Source organism: Pteropus medius, unplaced genomic scaffold (assembly GCF_902729225.1).
Source record: "Pteropus medius unplaced genomic scaffold, Ma_sr-lr_union100, whole genome shotgun sequence".
In the NCBI taxonomy this organism is placed as follows: Eukaryota; Metazoa; Chordata; class Mammalia; order Chiroptera; family Pteropodidae; genus Pteropus; species Pteropus medius.
Window position 1 is genome coordinate 430200 of NW_024350324.1, and position 21435 is coordinate 451634.

Here is a 21435-nt window from a genome sequence, read left to right on the forward strand (position 1 = left end):
ACCCCAGCCCGCTCTTACCCAGCAAGGAGGCTATGTCTTCGATGTGGGACTTCTCCAGGGTCCTGGCTTCCGTGCTTCTCACCCTCACTCTGCCGGAACAGAATTGGGGACAGAAACGATGAGGCTGCAGCAGCCAAGGCCGCGGGGACGAAAACATGTTTTTCTTTAGGCGACAAAAGAATTAGATGCGTTTTTTCCTCTCTGAACCTTCCCACTTAAACCAAAAGTCAAGGCCAACAGAGCACTTCTATGCCTGCGGTCAGAGGCAGCAAGGGCCCCAGACTGCGGTGCCCCCTCCCCCATTAAGACAGAAAAGGTTGGCTGAATCTAGGAGTAAAAACAAATTCAAATTGTGACTTTTGTGGAGCAAATCCTACTCTCAACTGCACAAATAACTCCTTTGTTAGGTTTTCAGAGCAGCGGTAATGTCACTAAGAGCTGTTTACAGCCCAGCAGGTGTGTTTCGGTTTAGAAGGACGTGCGGCCCTTTCAAATGCGGGGGACTCAATTACCTTCCCAGCCGCAGGGAAAGCCTGAGCTGAGGAGGGGCTGTGGGGGGCCGACTGGGTTTTTTAAAATTCTCTATTTAGAATTGGGACTTCATCAGACACACGGACTCCAGGCACGCACGATCTGGGCATTTCAAAACTCTTCATTCTAGGTGCCGCTCTGTCCTTCCAGCCCGAATAACCAAGAGACCAGTGACATGCTGCCAGTCACGGGTGTGCCTTCCGGATGCCAAAATCGTTTATTAGGGGAACAGGCTCGAACATCAGACATTTCAAAACTGATGGGCCTGTCACACAAGGTTCTGAAAACATACAAACAGATCCGCGGGAAGGAAAGAGCCCGTCTGAACAGCCACGCGAGCCTGCCCTGGGTATAATTCACGCTCGCTCCACTGCGTACTGACCCCTCGAGCTCACACAGTGCCCCCGCCAGCTCAAACTTCCCAGCCACCCGCCACTGTCCTCTTAGGGTTTCCGTGAGCACCGGTCAGTTACAGTAACTAAACGCTTGGCAAGCCCCTGGGGGCTGACTTCGTTTTGGGGGTGAGGGGAGTGGGGATGTTTCCCATAGGGGTTAAAAATGATATTAAAAAAAAAAAACCGACACTTAACTTTTTGTCTACGGAGAGTATTTGAACATTTAGAAAAAATCCTTTTTTTCTCTTAGCTGTCGCTGACACCTGGGTTCTGGCCAAAACCTGTTAAAAAACAAAACAAAAAAAAATCCTCGTCATTGACACGAGAACCGGCTGACACAGAGCCAGAAGCAGGGGCCACATCCAGATACAAACATAGGGGACACTGCTTAACACGACCCCAGAACTTGCGATTCTCCGATGCTCGTCTCACAGGTGGGGAAACGGAGGCACGAGGCCCGCGGCACACGCCCCCGAGGCCGGGGTTTGTGCCCTGCGGCCCGCCTCCCGCCCCCCCATGTTGCTGCTGGAAAAGGCCCCACGCAGCCTCCCGTTATCATTACCAGCCCAGGGCTCCCAGCCAGTTATTTCCTTGAGTTACGGCCTATTATTATTACATGTCTTTAAAAACGAAATTTGTCTTATTTTTTTTTTTAGCGTGGAAAAAAGACACTTCCGCCACTGTAAGCTTGCAAGCACTCGACCAAAACCCCATTAAATGGGGAATGAGAGCCAGTGCCAACAGAGACGGCAGCCAACTGGTCGAGCTCAATTATTTCCCTGAAGCAACACGTAGGTCTCTCTCGATGAAGATTTTACTTGTCACCCGAAAGTCACTTCTAATTCCTGAAACTACACAGTGACGCTGTCACCTTTGCAGGCCACAACCGCTCCTTCCATCTGCAGAGGACGTACGCGGCGTCCGTCATGCTGGAGACGCATGTGGCGGCCGTGAGGACTTGGCACAAGCACGGTGCTGGCAGGTCCGGCGCCACGGACCCTGCAAAGAAATTCGCACGGTGGTTTCTGGCCGTTTGCTGGCGATCTTAACGCCGACGCGACCCTGGAGGGCAAAGGTAGGGGGCTGGCCTGTCACCAGACGCTGGATGCCAGAGGTGACTGCCCCACACGCATGCACCTGGACTTTTTTCGTAAAGAGAACAGCCAGATTCTCTCCTGAGGGTTGCGTCTAGATTATTTTTTTCCCAAATGGAATCCACAACCCTCCAGCCTGGGGAGCTGACGGTGACCAAAGAATTAACACAGGAGGAAAAGGCCTGCTCTGTTGGCCGTGTCCCTGCAGGGAAGCACAGCTGCTGACGCCTGTTACGTCCACAAGAACTCTCCCTGGGCCGTGGCGCGGACAAAAAGGTGGGGGGAGGTCATTTGTGCAAAGTGGGGGGGGGTCAAGCAGCAGCAGCCAGGGGTTCACTCTGCAGAAGTGGATTCAGCAGAGACGGGTGTTTAGGCAATGAGAAAAGGTTCAATCAGTGGCAGAGGGGGCCCAGATATTTTGGTGAGATGGGTGGGGGTCCGATAGAAATGAGCTGGGCTGCAGCAGAGATAGGCCAGAGTCCTGAATCCAGAGAGGGTCTGTACCAAAGCCAAGAGGTGGGGCTCCAGGCAAGAGAATTGAACAGGTCCAGGCAGCAGCGCGTATCTAATCAAAAGAGGGCCAGGAGTGCTGGACCAAAATGAATCCAGGGGCAGAGGCAGGGAATGTCCAGGCAACAGATGGTCCCAAGTAGCAGGGGGCTGGGTGTCACTTGCAAGGGTCAGGCATGTAAAGCGCCAAGCAGCTTATATGGTCCAAGCAGCAGGGGCAGTAACCAAGGCAGATCGGGAGGCCCAGCACAGGTGGGGGGCCTCCCCAGCAGCAGCGGTGGGGGGGGTGGGGACGCGGGTGGGGGGGGATGTGGCTAAAAGTGCGATTATGTCCCCACAGCCAATGGGGGGGGGGCCAAGGTGCTATGAATGGGATGTGTGGGGGCAGTCTCCTGGGGGCCTGCTGAGCGGCGGGAGGGGGGTGAGCGAACAGAGGCCTCACGAGGAGGGGCGGGGCTCCCGCGGCAGCGCGGGTCAACGCCCAGGAGCCTCTTTCGGGCCCGCCCGCCCCGGCCCCGCCGCCCCGAGCCGAGCCGAGCAGCCCGCTGGGCTCACCGGGAGCCCGCCGCCCCAGCGCCCGTCCCCGAGCCGGCGTGGAGGACGAGGGGGCCGCGGCGGACCAACGGCGGTGGCACCCGCGCCGCCCCAGCGCCGCCGCCCACGCCCGCGCTCACCGCCTCCGCCGCCGCCGCCGATCCCCCGCGGGCCGGGGGCGGGGCAAGGCCGTCGGCACCGCCGAGCTCCGCCCCCGCCGCCGACCAATGGGGAGCGTGCGACCGAGCGCAGGCCCCGCCCCTTCCGCCCGTCCGCGCGCGGTGCTGGCTGATTGACAGGTGGGCGCGCGGCGGGCGGGCGCAGACTGAGTGACGGCCGCGCGGCTGAGTGACGGGCGCGGGGCGCGCGCGAGCGTGTGCGGGACTTTGTCGCAACGTTCCTCGTAAGCCCGCCTGCGGTGCCCGCCGCCTCCGCCTCCTGCCGGCGCCTGAGTCGGACCCGCGCCGCTTGGCGCGGACCCTGATGGAAACTTCGAGAACCTTCCAGAGCTTTCCAGACTTTTCCAGAACCTGCGAGTTGCTGAACCACTTTCACTGAAGCGATTCGAGTGCAGGGCGCCCGCACACGCCCACCAAAGAGGGTCGTGCATTTGCAAAGAACCCGCGAACTTCGTCTAGTCCCTGGGGAAGCGGGGACCCCACGGGACGCCGGGAAGGAGCGGGGCGGTGCACCCAGAGGGGCCCCTCGCCCCCCCCCACCCCGTATAATGTCATCATTCACATTCGAATAGTGTGCATAATAAGGTCAAGGCACGGTCACCGTGCAACGTGACCGCCGTCCCCCTTGTCCGTGGTGATGCGTGCCAGGACCCCAGTGAGGCCTGAAAGCACGGCCCGAACCCCACGTCACCCCCGCCCACGGTCATCCCAAACCAGGAGCGGGGTGAGGGACGCCCACCCTGCGCCACCAAAACTCCTCATGTCCCTGTCGATTCTGCCGTCGGCCTTTTGCACCGCAGTGTCCATCCGCGGTTGGCATGGAAGGCGGCCGAAGCGTCGCCACCCCAACCCTGCCTTTGGGGATGTCGATTTCAAACCGTTTGCTCAGAAACAAAGAATTGTTGCCCAAGAATCCGTGGGAAACTTGGTTTATTTAGGCCGTAGCGGCCTGGTTTGCCCTGAGCCTGGAGGGCGGGAGGTCGGCAAGCCAGTGTCTCAGGAAGCACGGCCCCCTCCCCCTAGACTAGCTGGGACTCCCACTCGCCCCTTCTCCAAAATGTCAAGTAGACCCGATGTCACCTCACCGTCCTGGGAATGTCCATGCTTACGTGAATCCCCCCATGCCCGCATTCTAGACTGTGACTTTCTCCTGCTGAGCTGTCTTGTTAATTTGGTTCTTAGCCCCCCGGGAAGACCTGAAACGATGCGGAGGGAAATTGCGATTTTTTTTTTTTTTTAGCACCCACGGCGGGAGAAACGCGAAAACCTGCGGGCGGGGACATGGAAATACTGGTTGGTGGAGTCCGGGTGTGGCCCCGAGGGCCGAGTGTGTTTCTTGACGAACACCCTCGCGTGAGCGAGCCTGGGCAGGTCCAAAGCGGCGTTATTCCAGGGTCAGTGGTACCTACAAACCCTGATGAAGTTTAAATGACCCACCGGGCACAGGACAGTGGCAGCGATAGGTGGCCACCGGTCACGCCAGAGGCTTCGGGCCGTCACTAGGGAAGGGTGACCCGAACACAAGCACTGCTACTTGGAATGACGCGCAATTTAAAACTTCCGAATCGTTGATTTCTGGAATTTTCCATCACGTTGTTTTTGGACCGCAGTTGGCCACGGGTAACCGCAACCACGGGTGTCCTGTGACCGCGGATTCGGGGTGGGGTCCTGTGCACCGGCACGGGGCGCACAGAGTGATGATTCGATGTACGCGTCTGTTGCCGTCACCTTGTGACGCGTTTCCACTCTGCTCGAACCCGGGCCCAGCGTGGAAGTGTCGCGTCAGGTCGAAAATGAAAATTGGTGATGCGGGTGGGGGGGGGGGCGGTTTAGGTCTCGTCGGCATTTAGGGCCTCGTGGTCCTGACATGGCCCGCGGGGAAAGGCAGGAAGGAGCGGTTCCCCAGGGCCTTTGTCCGCCTGGCTCCTGGACAGCCGGCCACGTGCCTGCCTCTCGTTTTCTGAATTTCGCATGTCAATCGCCACCAACACGAGGAGGACCGTCACTGGACACCTGAAAAGCGCCCGCGGGGCCACGGCGGGCGGTCCGCTCACTCCAGTGGCTGCCGTCTGTGTTAACAAGGTCAAAGGCTCGGTCGGGTTTCCACTGTGGTCCCCTAATGGCCTAATTAGGGACTCGAATGGAGTTTAACACCGGGTGAGTCTCCGTTCAGAGGCCATTTTGATGCTGCAGTTCAATCGCTTCAGAAAATAGGGATTCGGCGCTGGCTCGCCGGGGAGGGGCGCGGATGCGCACGGGTTCGTCTCTGATTCGGTTCGCGGTTCACTGACAGATTTAATACATTTTCACCCCTCATCATATTAACAAGGATGAGGAGGGGATGGTGCCACCCCCAGCATGGGGGTCGGGCGGGCAGTGACGTAACCGGGCGGCTGGCATGTGGGAATTGGGGTGCAGCCAAGCCTGTCACAGCAGAACCCGACCACACCTCGCACGTGGGTGGCTAGAGAGCCCACCTGTGAGTGTCCCCTTCGGCACCGGGCGCCCCACCTCTGGGGCTCAGGGGGCATAGCGGGGCTGACTTCGGGGAGGCAGGTGCTGTGGGGTGTACGGCAGATTCGAGCACTCAGGCTTGCCCTGCCCCTTGGGTGTGTCATCTGTGACTCAGTTTCCCCACAGCGAATCAGGGAGACCACCCTGTCCGCGGTGCGTGGAGCCCAGGCAGGGCCCTGGGTTGATGACTGAGTGACAAGTTCGTGGTGAGTGGACAGGTGCTTCCCCACGGGGCTGCCAGGGGACGGTGCCAGAAAGCCCCCCGCAGACCAGAGCAGAGCTCCAGGTCCTCGGGACGCCAACCAGGGCTCGTCAGACGGAGGGGAGGCTGGTACTGTGGCTGGGGGCCGAGGACAAAGCCCCCACGTCTAAATCGCTCTTGCCGAGACCTCAGATGCCACCACCACACCTCCCGTGGGCCAGTCCCGGTCCGGTCCCCCACCTGCTCTCAGCGTCTGTGATGGGTGTGCCAGGCAGAACCCCTCAGGGGCCCCGAGTGCTCACTCCTCTCCCCTGGGTGGGGGTAAACCTGTGACGTGAGGGGCGTGACGCCCCTGATTCTGTGATATCACATGGCAGAGGCGAAGGGATTTTCCCAGTGGAATTACTGTTCCTGATGAGTTGACCTTTAGTTAACCAAGAGGGAAACACCCCTGGATGGGCCTGGCCTAGTCAGGGGAGCCCTCGAAAAGAGGGGCTGGGTCCTCCTGAGGTCGCGGAGGCTCTCCCGCGGGCCGTGGAGAAGCAGCTGCCAGGAAGGGGATTCGGCCAGCAGCCTGGCAGCACGGGAGGGGCCCAGCCTCGGAGGCGACACAGCCTGCCGTCCCAGAGGCCTGGGCAGCAGCCCCAGCCCCACAGGACATGAATGAACACGCGGGGGTCCCTCTGCCCCCCGCGGTGGGATCACACATCCCCTCCCCGCCTCCCCCCAATTCTGTTTTGTGCCCCGCCTGCTGCCTTGCCCTCCCACGGCCCGTCTCAAGTTCCAGCTCCTCGTGGGACCGTCGCTCCGAGCCTACAGTCGGCTGGCGCCTAAGCTGTGGTGGGCCCGGCCTCATTCCCTTCCATCTGGTGCTCTCCCCGCCAGGGGCAACGTGGCGACCTCGCTTCCCACCCCACTCAAGGCAGACGTGGCCGGGGACCTCGCGTGGGGGGCTGCAAGGTGAGCGCAGCGTCGTGGCCGGTGTGCACCTGCCCTCGTCTCCTTTCCGTCCCCCCCCAGGTGCCAGCTCTGCCCCCGGTGCTGCCTCAGCAGCCAGTTAGTGAGGCGGGTGACACCACAGAGCTGGGCCCAGCAACTGTAGGAGATGCTGGCCCGTGAGGTCCCTGTGGAGGCCGTCACCAAGCACTGCAAGCTGGTGGCTTCAAACGACAGGCACTTACGATCTCACGGTTCCGGAGACGTCCAAGGTCAAGGTGTCGGCAGGGCTGGTGCTCCTGCTGGCTCTGGCCATCCTTGGTACGTGGGCGCAGCCCTTGCCGCTGCCTCCGTGTGCACGTGGCCTCCCTTCTCCGTGTCCGTGTCCCTGCTTTTCTCGTGGACACTCCAGTCATTAAATCAAGGCCACTCTACTCCAGACGACCGCGTCTCCGCTGATGACGTCGCAAAGACCCTGTTTCTAAATAAAGCCCGATTCTGAGGTTCTGGATCTGGATGGACATGAATTCGGGGGACACTGTTCAACCCGATCCGGCAGGGGCGTGAGATAGAGGGGCCTTGGTGCCGGGTGACACCGGCCGGCGCGGTGCTCGTCATTGCCGCTTCGCCTCGGAGAGTCCGGCCGGTTCACACCAAAAGGCAGTGACCCATCCACACACTTGTCCTCCCCCGGACACCGACCTCCTGCCGACGAGGGACGGCGTGCCTCTCACCCCACAGCACAGGGGACGGGGGAAATGGATTCTACCAGCTGGCGCCAGAAAGTCACTTAGAGACACAACTGGGCTCATTCAGGAAAATATCTTAATTAGCACGAGGGGACGGTATGAGAGGCCCTGGGGACCAAGATGAAATGGCCCACGGAGAGACATCACAGCCCTCTGCGCGACGGCGTAGCTGCCGTGTGGGAGGGCAGGGACAGATGGCGGGGGAGCCGCCAGACAGGGGACACACACGCCGGGAGACAAAGATGAACACGTGGGGACAGGGACCTCCAACATCCCGGTCAGGATCCCCGTGCCGTGAAGCAGGCTCGGCCGGACCCTCTCTGAGGCGGACCCCGCAGCTGAAGCCGAGAATAGGCTCGCACAGCCCGCGCGCCGCGGCCGGCGCCCGGCAGTCCCTGTCAGAGGGACGAAAAGCGACCTGGTTATCGGAAAACACCTGCAACCCGCAAGAAACCAAGGAGAACCAAACTGCCGCCTAAAACGGCAAAACCCTACCGAGCCCAGGTCGCCGGCGGACCAGGGCGGAGACTCGTCCCAGCCACGACCTTGTGCTGACCTTGGCGGGTGGGTGGGACGAGCGGGCGGGCTGGGTTCCCTCATGTTCCTTAGCTTTGCTTGGTTATTTGGAGGCATAGGGTTTTGGGGGTGTTTTTAGGACCAAAAGAGTAAAAAAATTGAAAGGCATCTATCTAACCCTTCCGGATCTGGCACTGCCTCCCTCTAGGCCCCAGGGGTCACCTAGGGCCACCAGAGTATCTGCTTTGCAGCACAAGTCGTGACCCCTGTGGCCACCCTGCTGCTAGCTGTCCCCGGAGCCCAGGCTCCCAGCTTGGCCTTCGAGGCTCATCGGTGGCTCCGCTGACAGCCGCGAGCCCCCTTCTCTGTCATCGACCAGCTTTAATGCCACAAGTAGGGTCTCTCCCCCTCAGCTGGGGACACTGGGGCTGGGTCACCCTGTGGAGGGCCATCCCGGGCACCGTGGGGGTGGGGTTGAACAGCATCCCTGGCCCTCCCACTCGATGCCAGGAGCACCCCAGAGTGACAAACACAGATGTCCCCAGACATGGTCCAGTGTCCCTGGGGACAGCCTTGCCGGGGGTGAGGCCCACGGCCATACACCAATTGCATTCTGGCCATGGTGCCTGGAGGCGGCCGAAACTGGGTCGGCTGGCTTCCCGGGGTGTCCTGGGGACAGGCTCGAGCACCTGCCCCAGCAGGTATATGAACAAATAGAGGACATGTTCTCCAGGACAGGACTTGTCTTCGGGTGGGTCACAGCAGGGGGAGGGGACAGCCTGGGGGCCCTCCTTGTCCTTCTCCAACCACCGGCCTGCATGGCCTTTCTCCCTGCACCAAATCCTGGCCTCAGGAATTGGATTCTGGCAAAGAGCTCGGCTTACCTCTTCCTTCCCGAGAACCAGCCACGTGCCTGGGTGACCAGCCCCACGCCTCAGTGACCAGCCGTTTGTCTTTGGCACGTCTGAGGTCATTCCCCTGGGGCCCACGACTTGGTGCCGTGAGATGCCAAGGGGGAGACGGCTCGGGGCGCCGAGTGTCCACACAGACCACAGGCCACTTCGGCATGAGCGCGGCAGAGAACACGCCCTGGCTTCTGGGAGAGGAGAGACCTGGACCGGCCCTGGAGCCCGCCATCTGCCAGACCCGCGGGGGCTGAGGCAGCATAGGGCAGCCGCTGTGGGACGGTCTGTGGGTCCCTCAAAGTTAAATGGAGAGTCATCGTCCATCCCTGAGCACCCCCTCCAAACCAGGAATTCCACGGCTGGGAGCCCGGGGGCACCAAGAGCCGGGCGCAGGCAGACGCGCCCCTCCGCCCCGCCCTGTGCACAGCCACAGGACGCGCCGTGGCCGGAAGGTGGACACGCGCCCAGTGTCCACGACGGATGATGGACATGGTGAGTGAGGTCCCTCCCGACAGTGGAATACGACTCAGCCCTGAAAAGGACAGACATCCCGACACCTGCTACAGCGGCGATGGACCCAGAGGACATGAGCCAGACACAGAAGGACACGTCCCGTGTGACCCCACTCAAGGGAGGTCCCCGGAGGAGTCAGATTCAGAGACAGGAAGTGGATGGTGGAGCCAGGGGCTGGGGGTGGGGGAGGGGAGGGAAGTGAGTGTAACGAGGACAGTGTCAGCGTGGGCCGATGAGAAAGTCCTGGAGGTGGACCCTGGGGACGGCTGCACGACCTGTGAGTGTGCCTAAGGCCGCTGAGTCGGACACTTAAGAACGGTTAAAACATGGTAAATTTTACGTTAGGCCTATTTACCACCTTAAAAAATAACGTTTTTAACACCATTCGCATAAGCAAGCGTTTCCCACCCCTCATGTAAGGATGTAAACATGTAAGGATGTTTCTTTACGTGTTCACTGCTGTGATCGGAACGGTGACAGACACCCGCCAGGAACGTGACCCCTCCCCCCCCACAGTTGTTCCCCCATCCCCGAGCACCCCCCTCCCAACCAGGAAAGGGCGGTGCTGGTGTCTCTTCAACAAAGCGTCGGGGATTAGGCTCCTTGGAGCTTCCATTCTGTTTGCTTTTGATTTTTTCCGGAGAGCCTTTCGTTTTAACTGTGAGGCATCTCAGGGCGGGCTGCACAGCGTCATCTGCATTTCAAAAAGGCGTCTGCATGAGAGTTTGTTTTCTTCCTCTTTTCTGCCTCCTTGTTCTTCTCCAGGACGCGGGGAATCTACCACTGTCTTTCATTAGTTTTCTTCAAGGTCTTCTATCATATTATCTCGCATTGTTCCCAGGCGAGACGTTCCTCTTTGTCTGAAACTCTTACACAGGACACAGCTGCCAATCCCTACCCAGTCCTCAGCGTCCCGCCTGACACCGAGGCCCTAAATTCTCAGGGGCCCCCCCAGGACGCACGGGGTAGAAATAGGATTCTGCCTCGTTTTGTCCCTGGAAGCTGGGCGCCCACTGCACAGTGCTGAGGCCGGCTTCTCCCCGAGGCTGGACCCTGCTGGGACCCGACTGTCCGCCACCTCCTCCCTTACCCCGGGCAGGCGGCGGGGGGGTCCCCACTCAGCAGTTTGAATTTAAAGTAGATTCCAACGAAGCTTGTTTATTTCTGTCTTATTCTCACAGAGGGGCAGTTTTTAAAAAACTGTGGCAAAAATACACGGACTGTGAAAGTAACCTTCGGAACCATTTTTGGGTCCACATCGCTGCCCGTCCACCTCCGGGGCCTTCCCATCTCCCCAGACACCTTCCCGGACGCGGGCACTTTTGAGAGCCGGACTGTCCTGTCTTATGTCCTTCTATGTCTGCCACAGGGCTGAGCGGCCCCCACCCGGGTCTAGTCACGAAATGGAAACCGCGTCCCCTTCGGCTGACACCTGTTTTGCGTTGGCCGCGGTCCCCGGGCGAGCTCACGGCAGGAGCCACAGTGCGAGGACCGGACGCGTTCACGCCACGGTCTCGCGGAAGCGAAGCGGGACGTGGCGTTGGGACGTGTCGGTGTCCCCGCCCTCCGGGGCTTCGTTCCCCCAATGCGAGACCGAAGGATTAAAAGGCACCTGAAACCCACGAGTCCACGACAGCGTGACGAGAGCTGGGGACACAGCCGAGCACGCCGGGAAGCGAAACGCCCCGTCTCCCGGTGTCTGTGTCCCCTGCCATGCAGCCCCTTGTCCTCGCTAGAGGATGTGGCGCACCGCGTCCTGCCACACCCTACCTGGCTGCGGGGCCCCCCGCGTGTCACCGCTGACTTGCATGCGTGCACCCATTTTGGGGTGCGGCGTAGCTGCAAACGTGTCTGTAAACACCCCCTTTGGTTCGGTCGTGTGGGAGCCTGAGGTGGCTTTCGACAGCGCCGTACCCTGTGCATCAGAATGCGGGGGAGGGAGGAAAATAGACAGAAAAACGATCAAAACAAACTTTCTTTGGGCACGAGGTACATTTGCCGTAGCCCTAAATCTCGGATGTGCCGACACTGGTCCCTGTCTCTGATCTGCGATGTCCCTGGGGTGCTCATGCAGGGACAACGCAGAGAGTGGCTCCCAAGTCCCTCGGGAGGAAGGGAAGGCCGGGGGTGGGGGCTCCTGGTGGTGGCGCCGGCTTCTGTAACTCGGCCGCAGGGGCAGTGACCGCATGGGATCAAATCGCACGGAAACGGACAGACGCACGCGCGTGAAACCGGCCAGATCCGAAGAGGCTCCGAGGTGTACCATGCCGGTGACCCGCCCTCGGTCCTCCAGCATCTAGGGACTCCTGTCTCCAGGCGCTCCCGTACTTGGACACTCTCATAACCGGGTACTCTGATACCTAGGCCCTCGAGTACTCTAGAATCTAGGTACTCCGATATCTAGATGCTCTGATGTCTAGGTACTCTGTATCCAGGCCCTCTGTAACCAAGCACCCTAGTATGTAGGCGCTCCAGTATGTAGGTACTGTAGTATCTAGGTGCTCTGGTATCCAGGTACTCTAGTATCTAGATACTCTGATACCGAGGCCCTCTAACATCTAGGCCCTATGATATCTAGATGCTATGATATCTAGGTACTCTAGTATGTGGGTACTGTGATACCTGGATATTCCGACATTGAGGTATTCTTATACTCTGGAATCTGGGTATTCTGGTACGCAGGTACTCAGATATCTAGGCGCTGTAGTATGTAGGTACTCTAGTATCCAGGTACTTGGGCATGTAGGTACTCCAGAATCTCATAACTTTGGCATATAGGTACTCTGATACCTGGGTACTCGAGTACCTGTGTACTGCAGTGTCTTGCTGCTCCGTTTACAAGATGTTATTGCTGGAGGAGCTTGGGTGCCTTTTTTGTGTAATTTCAAAATAGAACAGTTAAACCTACATCACACACAAAAAAGAAGGTGCTCTAGGAAGGCGTCATCCCTCGATCCAGTGGGGCCGCGGCCTGGATGGAGGTGAGTGGCACCTATGTCGCCATGCAGGGAGGAAGCCTGGCCGTTATGCCCGGGGGCGTCAGGAGCGGCGAGGCTGTGGGGACACGGGCAGGTTCTTCCCCAGTGGGGAGGGGCCCCATTCCTGGATGTCGGGTCCTCCAAACACCGCACTCGGTCGGGACAAATTCCCGCCTGTCTGGGAGACTTGGGGGGGTGCCTCAGAGCAGCTCCGACAAACCCCCAAGGGCCGTCTGGACCTCGCTGTTCCGCAGACGCACAGTGACGAGCTCTGGAGGACATGGACCATGTGTGCACACCAAGGGCCGCAGCCTGCCGGGGACAGAGGCTCTGTGACCCGTTCAAAGGCCGCACCACACTCCGTGTTTGTGTAAACCCATCACCCAGGTGGGGACAGATGCTGGTGCCACTGTCAGAATGAAGGAGTGCGTCACTGTTCCTCTGGGTGCCTGGAGGCTCCAGAAGGGCCGGAGGCCGGACGCAGAGGCTGGGGACCCCAGGCTGAGGGTGGGGAGGGCGGCCCCTGTACCTTTAAGGAAGGAGTCGCCATTGGGTCCCACGCTCTCTCTCCCCCGCCCCCGTGCTCATTTGAGGGGCCTGGGAGTTGCAAAGCGGCGGGTGGCCAGGGGACAGGCAGCGCCTCCGGGCTGCTCAGACATGAGAGGCCCTGGTCCCCATGCCCGGGCCGCAGGACGCACCCTGGGAGCTCACAGTCCTTCTCAGCTCCTAACCGTCCCTGTCCCCAGGCAGAGGGGGAGCGTTGAAAGGAAGCTTTTAAGCCACTGCCGCCTCGGAAGCAAAAGGTCTGACACAAAGACAGCGGAGGACAGGGCGAGGAACCGAACGACCTTGACAAGTTAGCTGCGGGTCATGTTGGCCGGGGGACCCAGTGCACAGAGGAGGCGGGCTCAGGGCTGGAAGCGTGACCCCTACTCAGACTGCGAAGAGCTAGCCCCCGTGGGCCTCAGAACGTGACCTGGTTTGAGAACAGCGCCGTCACTTTAGATGAGGAGACACGGGAGCAGAGTGGCCTCCAACCCACTGGGATGGTGTCCTTACCAGAAAGGAGATTCAGACACAGACACACACGTGAGGAAATGCTCCCTGCAGGGCAGGGGCCCCCACCTCCGACACTGGGGGGGCCATCCTGGGCACTGCGGGGGCCGTTGAGCAGCGTCCCTAGTCCCCACCAACTTGATGGCAGGCGCACCCCCAGTGTGACGACCCGGATGCCGCCCACTGTCTCCTGGGGGCAGAGTCGCCCCAGCGGGTGCTGTGTGCGAATCTCTTCTCGAGCTGTCTCAGCTGATGCACTACCATTTGGGGGTAAAAAAAAAAACCATACGATTTCTTTTAAAGCAATCCCAGAGAGAAGCCCCCAGCTACTAAAACATATATCTCCTTCTGAAACCCAAGGAAGAGCAGACTTTTTAAATACGAATGACCAAAACACCTGCCCATGTACTATTAAACCCCAAAATGTCACCTTTTGTTTCCAGATTCCGGGAGTGGAGGTTTCCCTTGCATTGTTTTTCCTCAGAGGATGATTCTCTCTGCTTAAAGTTTCAAAGCAGACAGGGGAGACGTTTCGTGGAGGATGGCAGAGTGCGTGGTACCTTTTCGTTTTTAAAGGTCATAAAATATGAGCGAAACGCACAGAACTCCAAAGCTAAAAACTTTTAACGAATGGAAAGGCCTGGTCAGCAGAGACAGAAATATATGACAGGTGTGGGTGGGCCTGAGACCCCCAGGACCTAGGCCCAGGACAGCGGGACCGTCACCCCGAGTTCACGGAGGACCCCGCGGAAACGGGGAGGGGGAGCAGGACACCCCCCGAACCCCCCGCCCCCATTCGACCATGAGAAACGCACCGGAGTGCGTCCTACCAAACTCCTGACCCCTTTTCCTGGGGCTGCCCAGGGCACATGGGAGACACCGTCACAGCCCGGGGGCCCCAGGAGACCTGCCACCTGCCTGTCACGTCTCATCCTGGGGCGGAGAAGGATGCGGGAGACGGAACGGCCTGAACAAAGCACGGACGTCCATTAATAACAACGTATCGATGCGGCTTGTGACTTGCGACAATGTACTAATGCTAGATGGCAGTGTCAGGGGGCTGGGAACTCTGCCAGGGTCATAATTTCACTGTCAACCTAAAACCGCTCTAAAGAGTGACAGAAAAGTGTGTTGGGCTCTAAGAAACGGTCCTAGAGCTGTGAGGGCGGTGGCCGATGGGGACACGCCGTGGAGGTGCGGGTGAAGGCTCAGGGACGCGCCGGCCGCTGTGTGTCCGGCCTGGGCATGTCCGGCCACCCTCAGCCACCGCTGCTGGGGCCGTGGGGGGCTCGACTGCAGAGCGCCTGTGGGAGAGGCTGGGGTCTCGGAGCGTCCTCCGTGTGGGGAGCCCGTCAGAGCAGTGCGTGGCGCTTCCGGGGGCAGCGGCCTCTGCGATGGCGCGTGATGCCTGTTTGTGTCCTCATGACATTAAAACAATGACGAAGTGCCCCAAACCCGGCCCCCTTGAACAATAGAGATGTCTTCCCTCCCGGCCTCCGGTGGCATTCGCGTCCTTGGCGACCTTGGCTCGTAGACACATCACCCTGTCTCTGCCTCGGTCATCGCGTGGCCTCTCCTGTGTGTCTGCGTCCAAGTGTCCTCTCCTTATGAGGACACGAGCCACCCAACGGCCATCCTCACTTTGACTTGCTCATCTGTGATGACCATTGCCTTGGGACAACGTCTCGTTCTGAGGTCGGAGGGTCAGGACCTCGACCTGAGTTTGCCAAGACTCAGTCCAACCCACAACAAAACCCGGAGCCTAAGGATGCAAACTCGTCCGTCCCCATTCGTGATGACGCAGGCCGCTGGGCGCAGAGCGTACTGCCCTTGTCCCCGGGCATGAGGCCCCAGGCCCGTCTCCCTTGCAGGTCCAAGCGGCCACCCTTCCTCCCAGGTCCTGGTGACTGGTACATGCCTTCCTCCACCCCAGGGTCCTCAGCCACCCCGTCCCAGGCCCCCGCACACATGGCTCCTTCTTTAACTACCACCCAGCACCTCTGCCTCACCCTGGTCCCCTGCCCGGGTACAGACACAGGTCACCCTTCTATAAGCTCTGTTTGGGGAGCCACAGCCTGTGTGGGCCCACCCGGGGGTGGTCTCAGCACGGCCATCCTGACACGGAGCAGCACCCTCCCGCTCAGGCCCCTGGAGCAGGCTTAGGGCCGAGCGGAGCCGAGCGCACCCCCGACCCTCAGGTACCGCGTGAAAGCCTCTTCATGCTGCTCTGGGGGCTGTGGATGTGGGAGCTGGGAGAGCGCAGAAGAGTCCGCGTCTCAGAGTAGGGGTGTCAGAGACGCCCCGAAGACATGCCCACCCGGGGCCTGAGACCCCACCTGGCAGAGGGACTGTGCAGGCCAGACCGAGTCAAGGCCCCTGAAAGGGGACGACCCTGGGTTCCCGGGGCCCAGAGTCTACACGGGGTCCTCAGGAGAGGGAGGCGGGAGGGCCAGAGTCACAGGTGGAAGAGGCCGCCTGCCGGCTGTGACGAGGGGGCAGGGGCCGTGAGCCAGGGACGCGGCGCCTTGGGAAGCTGGAAAAGGCCAGAGACGGTTCTCCCTGGAGCCTCGGGACAGCCCGGCCCTGCCCCTCCTGGTCACCCTGCGAGGCCCATGTGGGACCCCCCGCCCCAGGACTGTGTGATGACGAATGTATTGTTTTAAGCCACCAAGCCTGTGGTGATTTGTTCCAGCAGCCGCGGAACAGTGACCCGGCAGCTCTGCCAGGGGACCCTACGGGAGGAGCCCAGAGAGGGTCAGCCTGGGGTCGTCACGCTCGCTGCCGGCCACAGGACCCCATGCTTCGAGGACAGCCCGGTCCAGACGACCCAAACGAAAACCCGCTTGTGAAAAGGCCCCGTGTGCGTGTCCTGGGTGGCCGCGGTCAGCACGCGGAGCCGGACAGGCCGCGCGCCCGCATCTCCCTGGCTTAACTCTTCACCTGAGACGAGACTAACACTTGCTCGTCTGAGTCCAGGTCCCTTTTAACCCGCCTCCCTGGCCTGGGAGCCAGGCCCCCGTGGCTCGGAGGGACGGTGAGGGGGACACTGGTGGTTCTGTCCGACCGGAATACGTATTCGCAGATTTTTTTTCTGCGAAAAGCATAGCGACCGGTTCCAGAGAATTCTTCCAGGTCACCAAGGAAAAGGGAGCTTTCCGTGGCGATGGGCAGGGGTCCGGTAAGGCTGACAAACGCGGGCCACAGATGTCTCTACCCCGCGTGACCAATTTTCTAAAGGGACTCCCCTGAAATTGTCAAAAATAACTTTTTAATGCAGGAATTGGTGCCGGCACGCGCTGGCGAATGCCGACGGTGTGTGCTTGTAGGACACAGGCCATCGGACGGGGTTCCGGGGGTGTCACACTGTCACCGCCGTTGAGGGCCACGGAACCGTGCTTCGAGAGTGACACATCTCTCATGTCACAGGTATTTCACCGAATCTTTTTTTTTAATTAATAATGCGACATCCCAGAAACCATTGCACCGTGCGTTCTAGACAGGGGAGTCGTGTGGTATGTGAATTACAGCTCAGAAAAGCTGTTTCGAATTGTAAAAACACCTTTTGCGATGGGGGTCTCAGTTTTTTAAACCATACGTTTTATTTCAGAAAAGCATACAAATTACGTACGCGTGTACCTTGTGTGCACATGTACGTGTGGGCATCGTTAGTTTAGTGAGTATTTTCCGCTTTTTTTCCGGGTTGGTTCTCTCAAAAAAACATCTGTCACTTAAAAACTTTGTAACTTAAAAAAACGCCTTCTATCACACCTGAAACTAACATAATGCTGTGTGCCAACGGCAATGGGAAATTTTTTTAATTATGAAAAATAAATGAAAAATCAGCGAGAAGTGCTTTACGGGGCCCGTGTACGTCCCGTAAAGTTTAAGGCGATGGGTCCTTCCCCAAACCCATCGCCTTAAACTAATGGCGAGAACAACAAAACAGAACGAAACAGGAAAACCCCAGCGGAGCGACTTTCTACAAAAATTCCCACCCGGTTCTCCTCAAAACTGCCCAGATCATGAGAAACAAGGCAGGTCTGAGAAAGCGCCACAGCCCCAAGGGGCCGAAGGAGACGCTGGGCCTGCGTGTCACGCGGGGCCGAGGCGGGGAGGCCCGTTGGGGGTAAAGCTGGAACTTCAGCTAACACCAGACCTTTCCTGGGAACCTAGATGGTTGTACAGAACGACGCCTATTTAAAAAGTGACAGAGGCAGAAGATGCAGAAAATGCTTTAAGGTGCGGCTCTTCCCTGGGGAGCAGCCGGCCGGGTGCCCTGAGGATGGCAGGGGTCACTTCCTGACGGGACATGAGCCTGCGGGCCCATCTGTGTCCCGGAACCAGAAGCCCGCTCCCAGCTGCCCTTCCTCCCTCCGCTGCTGGTGACTTTGGGGGTGCTGGCCCCAGGCCGTGCCGGAGTCAGAGACCCCTCCAGAACCACAGGCGGGCCTCACACCCTGGCCTGAGCCCCGGTCTCGCTTAGGCAAGCCGCTTGGTACCTGGGGACTCCTGGGGGCGGGCGCCTGGTTCTTCCTTCCTCATGGAGAGCAAAAGCCTCGTCACCCCTCCCAGCTGCACACCCTGATCGTCACCCACCCAGTGCGAGGGTCCCCATGCCATGGAGTCAGACTCCCACGGGTTCTGGTCCCCCGCCCCCACCACAGAGCACAGAGGACACCGCCAGCACCCGCCCAGTGGACCGTCCAGGGGCGCGAGAGTGACCCACGCTGCCGCTCAGCCGAGACAGCACCCGCCCCATGCAGGAGCTCGCTCTAGCAACTCGAGGCACGCACACGGCGCGGAGGGGCGCGGGGGTGAGCGTGCGGGCCGCCAGCCTTGCCCAGATCGGCCAGCGGCGCGCGGTTCAGGTCAACCACAAATATGCGGTGGTGCCAGTGTGTGCCACGAAGCACGCGGCCCTGTGCGGCTAAGACCCCTCGAGGCTCCAGGGCCCGTCATCGCATTCCGTGGGGTGTCCAGAACGGGCACATCCACGGGGACAGGAAGTGGGCCCCTGGGCGTCGGGACAGGGAGGGGGTGGGGGTGACTGCTGATGGGGATGGGGCTGCTTTCAGGGAGGTGATGGAAGGTTCTGGAACTAGGTAGAGGTGGCTGCTGCACAACCTGGAAATTATGCTAAATGTCGCCGAACTGATCACTTTTAAATGGTCACATTTATGTCGTGCAAATTTCAACTGGCTTAATGGCGAACTTTAGGGGAGGCCGGGGAGGCCAGCCTCCCCCGCCCAAGGCCTCTCTTCGCTGGCTGGAGGACTCTTGCCACAGATGGGACGATCCGAGGTCAAGCGGGGCAGGGTGACACCCCCAGGACTTCACGGAGAACAGGTACCTTCTCTGGCGTGAACGCAGCCCCCTCCAGGCGCCAACATCCCTCAGCGCAGATGAGGAAGGGGACCGGCCCGGCCCTGGGGCCGTGGGGCTGCCGGGCCCCCATCGGGTCGGATGCGGGAGAGGCAGGACCCGCGGGAGAGGCAGCGAAGCCCTGACATGAGAACCACTGCTATCACCAGGCGTGGCCTCGGGCCGTGCTGACAGACGCATGTGCGGGAGAGCAGGTGCCTGCCTCTCCTTCATGGCTCCAGGCTCCAGGCAAGGCTGTGACACGTTTGCAGCAGCAAAGCCAGTGCGAGTCACCGAGGTGCCGGTGACCTGCAGATACCACGCTCCGTGCCTCTTGGAAGGTCGGGGGACAGAGAGCCGGTCACACTGTCAACACGGACAGCTTCGGAGCCAGCACGGATGTCCCAGAACCCCCAGCTCTGGTCGAAAAAATAATCAGAATTTCCGGAACTGGCTGACGGCAACGGCGGGCTTCTCGTCTTTAAAAAAATAGACCGCAGCTCACGGCTGTCTGTGAGTCTCTCTCTGCGACAGTCGCCAGAGCCGCGTCTGCCCTGGGTTCTGTTCAACACCGACCTCGGGTTGGCCGGATGCTGTGTCTTCTGTGATTTGGTGCCATGCAGCTCCCAGCAGGTCAGGAGGCTGCTCACCTCCCACCCACGGCCCCTCTCTAACTGTCCTCGGTCACCCGGCATGGAGGGGGACCCTACGTCCTCACGGGGAAACAGACACGGGTCACCGTGCAGGCTGCCGAGGGGCCTGCGATGGGGTGGAGCCCGTGTGGGGACAGGGAGCACCCTCCTTTCTCCCCAGAGAGCCCTCAAGCGCCCAGATGGACAAGGGCCTGACCGTGACCGCCATGGCCCGGGAGCCGTCACACGCCTTGTCCAGAGGGTGAAAAGGAAGGTGTCCCGTATTGTTTCCACCACAGGGACGCACAAAACGGTGACAAAGACGGCCAGCCTGGAAGGGCCCTCAGCCCCCGATTTCCACAGAGGTGCCGGGGACGGCCGACGACAGGCAGAGATGGCAGAAAACACAGGACGACAGGGGCATTGTGCTCCCGACGCCTCGCTGCCCGAGAGGCCTCGGCTTTCTGCAGCCGTGTCCAAACGGCCCCCGTGGGAGGGCTCAGCTGACCATTGTGGTCCACCTTCCCCCAGCCCCCCGCCCCCCAGGACTCCTGGGCCCAGCGCCCCTGGGCCCAGCGCTCCTGTGCCCGGCCACCGACTCGGCCTTTGGGAAAAGCCCTGCTGAGTAGTGGCCCCGCAGCTGGGACGTGGTCAGGGGTGGCAGGCACGTCGGGGCGCAGAGGGTGACCCCACAGCGAGTGCGCAGGTTGGACGTGGAGGCCTTGGACTCCCCCGGTCACACCACCAGCCTCGGCGGGAAGCCCACGCGGGTCGTTGTCCCGGCTCCTGGCCTCAGCCCCTCTCACCCCATGGGGCCTTGCTCCCCAGGACACCGGCTGGGAGGGGGCTCCGCCTGCTTCCTGTGCGTGAGTTTTTTGGGGGACTTTAATATAGTTGGCGGGGAAATTTCCCAGAAGGTCGCAGGAAGCCGGATTCTGCCTGGAGCCAAAGCGCAAAACACTCAGAACAAAGCAGTGTTTCTCGCCTGCAGCAGGAGCAGGCAGGTGTCTCCCTGGCCTGGGTGCGGTTTCCTGAGCAGGAGACTGGGCAGGCAGCCACCTTGCACGCCTCCCCCGGCCATGTGTCCCCTTCACGTCCAAATACGGGCCGGCTCGGCCCCACAGGCAACCCTAGGGCCACCGTGGAAGCCGGCACCACCCCGGGAGAGACTGCAGGCTGCAGACGTGACTCGGAGGCCCTGACACCCCCAGACCACGCCAGCCACATCACCGCCACACCAGGCTCCCTCCATCCCAGGCCAGGAGAAAGGAGACAAAGACCCCAGATGAGACTGGACACAGGCGGCAGGCACTAGAAGCAGCACACGCAACTGAAAATTCCTGGGCAGAGGACGAATCAGCATCGCCAACAACCGCAAGGTAAAGCAACACCAACCTCGGGGCCTTCAAAATCGGCCAGGACGAAAAATGGAGGTCAGCCCGCCTGGCCGAGCGCAGAGCCTCTATTCTCCGTGGCCAGGTGCGGGATCTGGCAGCCCTCCTGAGTGGCCATCGGGCGACATCTGCCCAGAACCTGCCCCTCAGGCGATGTCACAGCCAGAGCCCATCCGAGTGCAGCCTCGCCTGGAAGATGGTGATTCAGCTCCGCCTGGACGATGGTGAAAGCATCAAGAATTTGGTTCCAGAAAACAGTCTACCCGTGAAGAGGGCCGGGTAGTGACACGGTTAAGTGACAGTGTCACAGAGCCACGAGTGCACGACGATGGGTCGGCACACTCACTCCGGCACGCCCAGCCGCCACCGATGCGGAGAGGCGCCCGCTCGGCCGGAGCGCATTCCCGGCGGAGGCTTCGCGGGTGAGGATTTGGGG

The 21435-nt window shown here is 60.4% G+C and overlaps 1 protein-coding gene across 1 annotated transcript; it reads right to left on the bottom strand.

Moving 5' to 3' along the window:
- Positions 1–1170: 1170 nt before the first annotated feature.
- On the bottom strand, positions 1171–4050 carry LOC120583647 (circumsporozoite protein-like). Its single transcript, XM_039839000.1, has 4 exons — positions 3983–4050; positions 3086–3352; positions 1798–1925; positions 1171–1207 (listed from the first exon to the last, which is right to left on the bottom strand). The coding sequence occupies exons 1-4, from the start codon at positions 4048–4050 to the stop codon at positions 1173–1175; spliced, it is 498 nt and encodes a 165-aa protein (XP_039694934.1). The 3' UTR covers positions 1171–1172.
- Between the last annotated feature and the right edge of the window lie 17385 nt (positions 4051–21435).